This window comes from Chiroxiphia lanceolata, chromosome 6 (genome assembly GCF_009829145.1).
Source record: "Chiroxiphia lanceolata isolate bChiLan1 chromosome 6, bChiLan1.pri, whole genome shotgun sequence".
In the NCBI taxonomy this organism is placed as follows: domain Eukaryota; kingdom Metazoa; phylum Chordata; class Aves; order Passeriformes; family Pipridae; genus Chiroxiphia; species Chiroxiphia lanceolata.
The window spans coordinates 40868530-40880543 of NC_045642.1; the positions used below are offsets into that span (position 1 = coordinate 40868530).

At 39.6% G+C, this 12014-nt stretch overlaps 1 protein-coding gene across 1 annotated transcript; it reads left to right on the plus strand.

Annotated features, from left to right (window-relative positions):
- Positions 1-297: 297 nt before the first annotated feature.
- PNN (pinin, desmosome associated protein) lies at positions 298-10777 on the plus strand. The gene is made up of 9 exons (XM_032692000.1): positions 298-471; positions 715-786; positions 1647-1715; positions 2865-2937; positions 3021-3115; positions 5059-5140; positions 6969-7124; positions 7207-7345; positions 8381-10777. The coding sequence occupies exons 1-9, from the start codon at positions 359-361 to the stop codon at positions 9667-9669; spliced, it is 2088 nt and encodes a 695-aa protein (XP_032547891.1). The 5' UTR covers positions 298-358; the 3' UTR covers positions 9670-10777.
- The last annotated feature ends 1237 nt before the right edge of the window (positions 10778-12014 follow it).

A 12014-nucleotide genomic window follows, 5' to 3' on the forward strand; every position in this document is an offset into this window, starting at 1 on the left:
TTTCTGACTGGGCTACAGGAAAACGACGCCCTGAGGTCTCATTGGCGCTGTGTGTGTCAGTCCGGCGGCCCCTTTCACTGATTCGCGGAGCTGGCACGCAGAGCCTTCCTCTAGTTGGGCGGCTGGGGTGCCAATCAGCCTCTGGGTCCTGTGATTGGTGAGCGCCTGTGGAGATCCTTTACCGCGGGGCGTGTCCCTTTCGCTCGTGCCCGATGATTGGTGCTCAGAGGGCGCCGCCGAGTCGCGATTGGCTGTGCCGGCCTGGCCCGCGGTGGCGGAGTGGGCGGGGCCCGTTCCCCTCCCTTCCTTTCCCAGCGGTGCCTCGCGCGGGGCCCGGCCAGGCCGCGCGGCGGGCGGGATGGCGGTGGCGGTGCGCGCGCTGCAGGAGCAGCTGGAGAAAGCCAAGGAGAGCCTCAAGCACGTGGACGAGAATATTCGCAAGCTCACGGGCCGGGACCCCAATGATGTGAGGTGAGGCGAGAAGCGCCGGGCGCGCCGGTGGCCCTCGGAGGGAAGAAGGGCCGGGCGGGGGGTGCGCGGCGGGCCCGAGGCGCGGGCGGTGCGGAGCTGCCCGCGGGCCCCGCGGAGCTGCCCGTGGGCCCCGCGCCCTCTATGGACTGGGCGTGGCGGCAGCTCTGCCCGCGGCGAGGGGGCGCGGCCGCGGACACGTCGGGCCGGGCGGGCATCACTAACAGTGGCCGCCGTCTCTTACAGGCCCCCCCAGAACAGGTTGTTAGCCCTCACAGGCCCCGGTGGAGGTAGAGGACGCGGGAGCTTATTGCTAAGGTAAGGAGGCGCAGAACGCGGGGTCGGGTTCCCCCCACCCGTTCCCTGGCGGTGCTGCCCTTTCGCTTTGGTGTTGCGTGTTTCTCGTTTGCCCCGCTCCTCTCTGTACTGCTGTTTCAGTGAGCACCGGAGCTGCCCGACAGGACTTCGGTGTTTAATTTAAAGTGCCTTTTCGTTTTGAGTTACAATAAGTTTAAACTGGTGGCCTTCTCCAACCCTTTCAGCTGTTAGCCTTAAATGTAAGGGGGGAGGGGGAACATCACATTTCGAGGGAGAAGTTGTGTTGTGTCTGGGACGTTGTCTCTTTGAAATCTGTCAGGATCAATCTCTTGGTAATTAAGAAACTGGTAGGTGCTCCAGGAGGAATGGGAAGAGTTGAAGTGGGCAGGAATTTTAAAATTTAGATAAAATCACTAGTCTTTCGTTGTGGCTTTTTCTTTCTTATTTCTTCTTTTCTCTCCCCACTCCACCAAGTAGAACGAATTGTTCAGCAATTCTTAATGGAACATGTATTGGATTTTTCATTGAAGTTCAGTATTAAGCTGCTGGTTTAGGCTTAATACATTTTGAATATGATTGCAAATATGATCATTTGAGCATAATGGGGTCCTTGTTTGAGTGTAGCTACTCAGTTAAGTGCAGAAATTCAAGGTCCACAAGCAGTGTGTTGGACCAGCTTGGTCCACAAGCAGTACGTTTGAACACTTTATTGCAGTAGCAATAGTAAACAGTGATATAACTGAGCAAAACTTTTGTTTGCATCATGACCACAAAGCCAAAACACAGTTGAATTGTGCAGCCTTAAGGTGGCTATAGGGTTAACCTAACCTGTTCTGAGATCACAAGTGTTTTTTTTTCAGGCGTGGATTCTCTGATAGTGGAGGAGGACCCCCAGCCAAACAGAGGGATCTTGAAGGTGCATCCAGTAGGTATGTGCAAAAACTGATGCAGGGAACTTGCTTTTCAGAATGAGAATTTGTAACAGTAAATCAATAACTGTTAATAACTGATGACTTTCATGTCTTCTTTGGAGATTACGTATTCAAGACTTGTTGGAATTAATTTGCGTGATAGCAAAATGATGAAATCTTTTTCATACCTTAGAGCAATATAAAGATGGTAGCACTAATATAGTGGTATAGCAATACAAGGACACGTGGAATTTTCTGTTTTACTGGATGTACAGTTTGCCATATTTGTTCTGCTTAGTAGCCATGTTTGTTTACAGTAAACATAACTTGAATTATAATTGAAATCTCTTCAATAAATCGAATGCAAGGCAGTGTGACAGTAGACTCAAATTTTGAGTTTTCTCATCTGGATGCAAATCTGTCAGATGTGACTGATAACTGAGCTTAAGTGCTGTGGGCACTTAACGTGCAGTGGTAGTTCTTGGCTAAAGCAAGGCTTGCTTTGGAATTTTTGAGTTAATGGAAAGTGAACACTGGGAAAGAGGAAAGTGCTGTGCCACAAAGATGAAATTTGGCTTTGTGCCATAAAGCCAAATAACTTCTATTTAAATTATTTATTTTAATTTTTATTTTATTTAAATTATTTTTTTAGGTTGTTTTTTGTTAAAACCTTAGTTCATTCATGTTCTCAGATGCTAATCCTTCTGCCCCTCTTCACTCATTTTTTAGGTGTTTGGCTAGGTAACTTAAATAGCATTTCCCATTTGAGAAATCATACCAACCTTTCTACCTCAATGCATTTCAATCTGTCGAGTGATCCCTTTATACCAGTAGCCATTTTAGAGGGTCAGCAAAAAGGAAAGTGCTAACATTTAAAACAAGAAATAAATTCCAACTGTATTCTACCATCTCAAATATGGTGGTGTTGTGGAATCTTGTATTTTGCTTTACTGTGCAAGTTGTGTTAAAATTTGAACTATTTTGTCTCAGTGATTTTCACCAATAGTAGAATTTGTCTATCAAATGTTATGTACTGGTTGTTGGAAGAGTGGGGAGATTTTTCCTGGAAGTGTTGGTTCTTCTGACTTGTATTTTTCTCCTGTTAGAAGAGATGCTCTCTTAAATGACATCATTCTCTAATGGCCACTAACACTTTTTCCTCCTCAGGCTGGGTGGAGAACGTCGGACAAGAAGAGAATCACGCCAAGAAAGCGACGCAGAGGATGATGATATTAAAAAGGTAATATACGATAAGAGGAGCTGTGCAGGAAGAAACTTACCTGCAACGTGATGAACAAAGTAGTTTGCTTTTCTTTATTGTAGCCAGCGTTGCCATCTTCCGTTGTTGCTACCTCCAAAGAGCGAACACGTCGAGACCTTATACAAGATCAAAATATGGATGAGAAAGGAAAACAAAGGTATGCAGAAGTCTCTAAACACTAACATGATACTTTTGAGTGCTAGCATAGGAAGTAGCTTTACATTTAAAAAGTATAACACACAGGCTGTAATGTATCAAAGATTGTGTTGAAGAGTTACCATAATGGTGTCAAATTTATTTTAAGGAATACTCTGAAAACACAGCAGTAACATGCACGTTGTTCAGTTCAGGTAACTGACAAGGAATTCTGCTTCTCAGGCCCCCTACAGGAACAGGTTTGCTAATGCTGTTGTAACATTGCCTTTGAATAAAACAGAAATATATTTAGCTTCGTTGGTCCATTAGCTTTTTGGACTGTTACAGCTGTCTTGGTTCATCATTTATTGTGTTGGTTGAGGGAGGCTTTTGGTGTACGTTCTTCTCCCCCACAGCTTTTTTCTAAAACACGGTAGTTCCATCATGTGGGTTTTTTCTCTTCTTACTTTCAGACTTAGTATTGTGTGTTCAATCTGACCTTCATTTTTGCCTGCTGCTTTTTAGATTTCTCCTATATATATGTCTCCTTTTTCCTATATTTTATTTGTCTGAGGGTAACTTATTAAAATTCTTGCTGAAATGCAGTTCTGTTTGTAAGAGTTTGGATACAGTTGGAAACTTGTTTTTCCAACTCCTTAGACTCAATCTGCTTCAGACTGCAAGTCACCTGGTGCAATAATCCATACCTCAAATAAATAGAAGAATGAAAACTGGAATAAGGATCTATAGAAGGCTTCTCTGATAAGGCTCACAAATCAACTGGTACAAAAAACTGGCACTTTGTTCACTTCTTTTAGTTATCACACCACTAATGGTCTGCTCTTGCTTCCATTACCAGTTTCTAACTGCTTCCCTCACAGGAAGATTTTCAAAATTCTTAGTGAACTTCCTAGAGCTTCAGGCACTAAAAGTTTGTTCCCTCAGAATTGTAGTTTTACTATTTTTCACTTCAGTAGTCTCAGGGGAGATGAGAAAACCAGTGTTGGTCTCTGTATGACTTGTGGTGGAAAGAAGTTCTTTAAGAGGACAGCATCCACTGAACTCTTGATTTTACACAGCGTCTTCTGGGATGTCATTCATATACAAATGCACTTTGAGTGATCTTTGGCTTTCAATTCTTTATTTGTTCATGTTTCTACTATTTAATATCCAACTACCTTTACCTTTCCACATCAGGTTTGAGCCACAGTAGTAGAGTGGTACTTAGTGAAGACAGTAGCATTTCCTTTCTCTCTTAATCAGGAAAAAGATCAAGGCAAATAAGAGGCTCTGCCTCTTGTTGTACAGACTTAATTTGGGATTAAATGGAAGGAGAGAAAAGTTGAAAGTCAAGAATCCAGTTCTTGTTCTGAAGAAGGGAATTTGTTGAAGAATTTGACTTATTTTTCTCAAAACAACACCTAATTGGATGAGAGCACTGGCTTCATCCCACAGTGCAGTGTCTCATTGTTAGGCAACTGTGATAGATAAGCTTTCACTCCCCTGTGGCTCCATTTAGCCTTAATCCTGTAAGCAGGTTGTGGACAGGGGAGTTTATGTTTTTCAGAAAGTGCAGTGACCTTCCAGTTTGCTGCCTTATTGATAGCTCCCACTGTATTTACTTGAATCTTTTTTTCTTCAGTACTCTCTGCTTTAGGATTTTTTTATAGTATTTCCTTAGTGTCATTATTTCTAGATGAAAAATGTGCAGGCTTCCAATTTTCCCAGTGCCGAGTTATGGATAAGATCTGTGTCTTACACTTAAGCAAAATGATATGTCACTGTAACTTATATCCTTGACTGTTGGCACAGTTAATATGTCTTCTGTTGCTAATGGCCTTGAGTAATACTGAGTGTTTAAAAATAAATATCTTCGAGGTGGGAAGTTTCTCTGATTGTTTATGCAAATAAAAATCTTAGTAGTTGAACTGAATCTCAAATACCTTTCTGTTGTTTGTTTTTCAGGAATCGACGTATATTTGGCTTGTTGATGGGCACTCTTCAAAAATTTAAACAGGAATCCACAGTTGCTATTGCTACCGAGAGGGTATCTCATTTTAAGTTCTATCAGATTGTAAATAATAAAGCAAAATTGTGTGGTTAAGCTACTACAAATAGGAATGAAAGTTCCCTTGCAGGTGCAGCAAGTTGGTGAGAGTGCATGTAGGTTTTTGTTTGGCTTAGGTGAGGGAATGGGGGTGGGAGGCAGGATAAGGGCTCTAACTATGACTTTGTAACACTATTTATGACCTTTGCAGAAGTGAAAAGGCAGAGTTTGGTGGATTTTTTTTTTAATTAATGTACATTTTTAAAACATGTAAAACACAAAATAGATTTATCTTTTTTCTTGTTCATGTTATGGAGGATCATTTCAAAGTAAATGGAATTTAATCAGGTAACTATTTAGAAGGTCATAGGCTACTTCTGGAAATAACGATGATGTGGTATTGCTGAAGCAGTGCCTACCCTGGTGTGTTCCAGATGTTTAAATTATAACCACGTGTACAGAAATCTGGGGTTGTATTATGCTGTCTGTTTGTCTAAAAATGCCTTCCCCTTTTCAGTGTGGATAACAAGAATTTCTTTTTTTCATAAATGAGTGTGTGATTGCACTGAAGTAAAGGCTTTGCATAACTTAATGATTACCTCAAAAAACTTGTATATAAGATGGTGGTAACTTTATTCCTAGTATGCCTTTTTAAATTATGAAGGATATGGTATTTGTTTACTGTTGCCCTAAATGCGTTATTCAGTTAATACTAATAATCTTTAGATTAAAAATAGGGTTTGAAAGTTCTCTTTTCAGCAGTTTAGTGGAAGCAGATAGAAAGTCTTTGAATTTAAAATCTTTTCTGTGTAGTGTTAGCGTGGCTGACTTGCACTGCTGGTATTGATTACTTTCAGATTCAGTATTTGGGTCGTTTAGCTAACTTGTCATGTGGCACGTAAGACTAAAGTTCACTTTTGCCTGCTTGCTTTAGAAGAAGAAACTGTTGATTAGGATGGTCCAGAAACATGGAGTCCTTATCTAATTTATAATAGTAGGTGTTTGCACAAAGAGACCTTGAGGAGTTACTGCCCTTTGCAAAATTTTTCTGAGAATTCATATAGACATTTTTCTCTTCTTACATATAAACTTGCTATAAATCAAAGTAGAGGCCTGAGGAGTTTTATGATAAAGCTATTTTGGGGGTTTTTTAGACAATTATTGTACAATCTGAGCATATGGCAGTCTAGGGCATGAGAACAGGGCATTCTTTGATTATAGTAATATATCTAATTAGCAGTGAATATACTGGAAGTATTTACAAACTAATTTGTTTTGTTGGTCACAAACACCAGTCTACAGTCCTTCATTTGTTTTTGGGGGAGTTGATTTTTTCTCTCGTAAGTGGGAAATCTACCTGGTTTCCCTGATACCTGAAATACATTTCTTTTATTTTTCTACCATTGAGGGGGAAAAAAACCCCACAGAATATTCTGAGCTGGAAGGGACCCACAAGGATCATTGAGTCCAGCTCTTCAATGAAAGACCCTTACAGGGATTGAACCCACAATCTTGGCATTATTAACACCAGGCTCTACCCAACTGAGATAATCTCAGTTTATATTGAAAATTCAAATCCAAGTGGTATGATAGAAAAGCAGACAGAAATTCACAGGGCCCCATAATTTTATTGTTAAACCAATAAAAAATTAAGCACCAGCAAGCAATGATGCTCTTTTCTTCCGTTACCTGTAATTTAGGCGATATTTCTTCATGTGTTTTTAGGAATGTCTTTAATGGTGTAAATAATTCAAAATTTTCGAGTGGACCAAACTAGAACGCTTTCTTGATGTAGGAAAAAATTCACATATTTCTTTATTTATCTTAGCAAAAGAGACGACAAGAAATTGAACAAAAACTTGAAGTGCAGGCTGAGGAAGAAAGAAAGCAAGTTGAAAATGAGAGGCGAGAACTGTTTGAAGAAAGACGTGCTAAACAGACAGAGCTGCGGTTACTTGAGCAAAAGGTTGAGCTTGCTCAGTTGGTGAGTTTTAGTTTTGTTCTTGATCTTTCGCTTGTTTAAACTATTCTTGTGTATCTCAGGATGATTTACTTTCATTTCTCAGCAAGAAGAATGGAATGAACATAATGCTAAAATAATTAAATACATAAGAACAAAGACAAAACCCCATTTATTCTACATACCTGGCAGAATGTGTCCTGCTACGCAGAAGCTGATGGAAGAGTCACAGAAAAAGATGAATGGTAAGTGATCTTTGTGATACAAAGGCCTTCGTTCTTACTTCCCTTTGTTTGCCGAACAAATGTTACGTCTCTGTTTAAATACATGAATTTCATGCTTAGGACAAACTGTATGTTTTTACATGGACGTTCATCATAAGTGAACATTACTCTTTCAGTGACTTATTTTTTTATTGGGTGTGATTTGATTCTGTTCCAAGAAGTGAAAAGATGTGTATGCACAGTCTCAGAGGTATGTGTTTAAAACATAGTCCTTTATATTAGCTTTAGTACCAAGATGTATGCCAGTGCAGTAACTTAGTCTTTGAAAAGGCAGATTCTGTGGTTTGAAAACCAAGGAAACGCAGGTGTTTACAGAGCATTTGAAAAGTGTTTTCTTGAGCACAACACTGGAACTTTATGATTTTATTTTTTTTTTTAATCTCAATGTGTGTTCATTTCTGTTTCACAGGACCCCTATATTTTTCTTTTGGAAAACAATTTAAAATACTCCAGTTGATGGTAGTCCTACTCTTCTTTTTTTATTAAACTAAGAATATATTGGTTTGTTGTTTTTTTTCTTAGGAGCTTTTCTTCATTGCATGGGGTTGGGGAATAAGAGAAGCTAGCTCACCTGAACAGCCTACAGTAATTAAGCTTTCTTAATACCTAAGCAGCTTTTTGCTGATTCTTACTGTCTTTTGTTTACCTTAGGAAGTATAAGCTTATTAATAGATAAATACCAGGAAAATAAGATGGTATTTTGATATGCTGTTGGTTGGATTGATTTTAATGAAGTCAGAAGCTCTTTCTGGTAATTTAGATTTAGGACTTTACGTTCTGATACTCCACTGAGTTTACTGTCTCCTTTGCTTTGTTTTTGTAAGGTAACTAGCAATCTTTTTCATCATGAACCAATGGCTTGCTACTTCAGAAGGAATAAGGATGCAGTATTTATAAGTTGAACAATTTGACAACTTACTAGCTCATAGTTAAAAGGAAAATAGACTTCAGTGTCTGTAGATTATCTTAACTATTATTTATGCATTTATTCCCTAGCACTCTTTGAAAGCAGGCGAAATGAATTTGCAGAACAGATTAACAAAATGGAGGCCAGGCCCAGAAGACAATCTGTGAAGGAAAAAGAACAGCAGGAGGTGCAGAATGAAGAAAAGAAGGAAGAACAGAACAAGGAGCAGGAAGAGGGTAAGGTGGCTCAGCAGGTGGAAGAGATGGAGACAGGTAATCAGCACAATGATGTAGAAATGGAGGAGGCAGGGGAGGAAAAGGGAAAAATAGGTTCAGGGTCAGGGCATAGTGATGCAGAGAAAGAACAGGAAGAGGATGAACAGAAACATGTGGAGTTTAAAGTAGAGGAGACTACTGAAGTGAGGGAGAATGACAAGCAACAGGATGGTCAGCATGAGGCGGTCACAGTTATAAAAGTGGAAAGTGAAAACATTCAGCCAGTGGATAATGAGCAGGATGTGGCTGAAATGAATGAGGCAGATAGTGTAGAACCTGTAGAAAATGAAAATGGCAAAGAAGGAGAACCAGAGACAGAGTGTGATGCTCAGCCAGAAAAAGTGTGTAATGTTCCTTCTCCCAAGAAGGAGAAAGGTATCAAAACAGAAAATAAAGCTGAACTTGAAGAAACGCAGGAGAAAGCTCCTGAAGCTCAGACAGAACCTGTGACTGAGGCTCTGTCTCAGCCACACTCTGAGCCACTACCACAGTCACCTCAGTTGTCTCAGTCCACTCAGGATATAGAGCCCCAGGCAGACAAGGATGAAAATGCTGTGGTGTCTGTAAAGGTAGTTGAAGCACAGGCAGAGCAGAATCAAACACTGAGTGTAGAAAGTAAGAGTAAGACCAGGAGTAGAAGCAGGGGTAGGGCAGGAAACAAAACTGGTAAGAGTCATAGCCGCAGCAGCAGCAGTAGTAGCAGTAGTACTTCAAGCAGTACTACTAGTGCAAGTAGTTCCAGCACTGGCAGCAGTACCAGTCGGAGTAGTTCCACCAGCAGCAGCACTACAAGTGGAAGTACTAGCAGGGATAGTAGCAGCAGTAGCTCTAGTAGTAGTGAAAGTAGAAGTCGAAGCCGAGGAAGAGGGCATAACAGAGATAGAAAGCGCAGAAGGAGCACGGACAGGAAGCGAAGGGATGCTTCAGGAGTAGATAGAAGTCACAAGTCCTCAAAAGGTGGGAGTAGAGATACCAAAAGCTCAAAGGATAAAAGTTCAAGGTCTGACAGAAAAAGGTCAATATCAGAAAGTAGTCGGTCAGGCAAGAGAACTTCACGGAGTGAAAGAGACCGTAAATCAGACAGGAAAGACAAAAGGCGTTAACAGAAGAGACCAAGCTTCCTTAGCCTAATCTTTGCAGCAGAAGATTATTTGAGTGAAAGGATTCCTTGTAAGGAGGAAGAGAAGGCTGCCTTAAGAATTGCATGCTGTAAAAAATCTTTTGGAAAAATGCAGACTGTTTACCAGACATTCTTGTACTTTTTACATAATTTTGTAAAAGGTTACTTACCAAAATTATGTGAACTTCCTGAAAATGTAAAAATAAAAGATTAACACTCCTTTGCATCTTTTTTTTTAAATATCCTGTACTCATTAAGATCTTCTGTATATTTTAATAGGTAAACCTTTTACGTAGGTGTGAGCATTTCTTCTGTATCATATACTTTTTTTTGTAGAAATAAATGTGCATTTTAAATAAATTGTTTGAGATGTCCTGTTGACAATTAAATTCCCCTTTTTAGATCATATTTAGGGAGGCAGTATTGCAGGAAATGTAAAATTTTTACCTTTCCCCTCTATTCCTTGCAAGAATGGGAATTGTAAGACCTAGTATGGCAAATAATCTCTTCAGTGCTGGTCAGGAAGAAAAGTAATTGATTTGGATCTATACTTTTTGCTTTCTTCTGTAATCGCAAGCGCTTAGTCAGTACTATCTTCCAGTCTTATAAAACCCTTCTGTCCATAGGCAAGCAGTGATTAAATGGGAATGTTAACACTGGCCAAGATATCTCAAGTCAGTTTGGAAAACCACTCTTATCTGCCTTCTACAGGTACTTTACTAGTATTTACATCTGTATTCTGGAGACAGTTAGTCTGTTCAGTGATGATCCTTGCTTGGTGGCCAGTGGAGGAAAGACTTCAGCTTGCTTCTCAACCAGGGTTCTTTTTATTTTAGTTGCAGACTAATCTTTGATCCCTTCATACCACTAGGAATAATTACATTGCAGTGTTGGAGTTACCTGGGACTACCTAATACTAATGTTTTGTGCGTGCAAGAATGCTTTCTGAATGTATTTAATAAAACTTAAAGTGGTATGGTGTTATCTCTGAAGGTGAATACTGGTTTTATATAATTTTGTATTGAAAACAATAACATCTGTTGCTTTGTTCTGTACATGTGCAAATAAATGTTGCTTTGTAGACCACTCTCTCGATGCCTGTGATATTTTCTTTTAACAGGTGTATTACCTTGGTCTTTCTGCATTTAAAGCATGAATTGTAATTACAGGTTACTGTACCTTACATGCTCCGTATTCAAAATTATTCTTAAAGGCTTTAATGAATTGTCTATTAACTGAGTATGAAACACACTATAATCTGTGGTTTTTTGACAGGAGAGAATTCTATTATTTGATATGCCAAATCACAGACTGAGCAGTCCTAGAAAGATTTCAGTATGGAAAGGACATGTAAGCTTATTTTAGTGTACAAAATGCCATATACACCCCATGTTTCTGCAACATAGAGCAGACTTTTGCAAAGTTCTAGTTTGGAGTATGTCAGGTTTTGGATTTTTCATCTGAACTCAAGAGTAGTGACAGATTTTTGTGTTCTGAAGTGCTGAATGTCCTGACTTAAAGAAATGTGTCTAGCAGGGGATGGAGTGTCCTTTCAGCAAATTAGACACAGTGGGAAAACTCCTCAGGCTTCCTCTTTTTCAATTAATTCAATACTTTATTCAGATTCTTCAGCCCATATCCTATCTGCCTCTGCTTCTCTACAAGAGTGGTTTTTAGTTCTTGTCAGTAGTTTCCAACCACATTTCCTTTCCTTCAGAAGAATGTCATCATTTAATGTGCTGTCTTTTCTGAAGGACAAACTAAAGTTCAAATACCTTACTGAACATATTAAACCCAGCATTTTACCAAAAAAACCAAAGTCTTATACTGAGTAGATGTTATTAGTTTGCATGTTTCAACTAACTTCACATTTCAAATTGCCTTTGGAAACCATTTTAGTTTTGTCAATTATTTTTTACCTCAGTATTTTTGAGGTTTCTTATTTTGAACTTATGTGATTCACTGCTGTAGTGTATTTACTCTACAAGTCTTAATGACTGATACTAATAATGTTGTCATTATACAAAACTCCTGGCCATTGTTTCAGAGCACCATTATTAACAGTGTTTATAAAAACAACGTGGTGGGTCCTGGTAGGTGAATTAGGGATTGGATTGATTAAGTTGTTTCAGGTTATATTACATTCAGGCAGCAATGTATTTCTGATGGTGAAAATACAGGAGTTTTGTTGCCGAGTACAAACTTGGTGATATATTTGATAGTTTAACGTTTTTAGAAGAATCTTACTGCTGTGGTTCAACTGTGCCATTAATTGTTAGCCTTGCTAAATCTAAGCAGCTCAGTGCAATGTAAACATCAGTGCGTGAT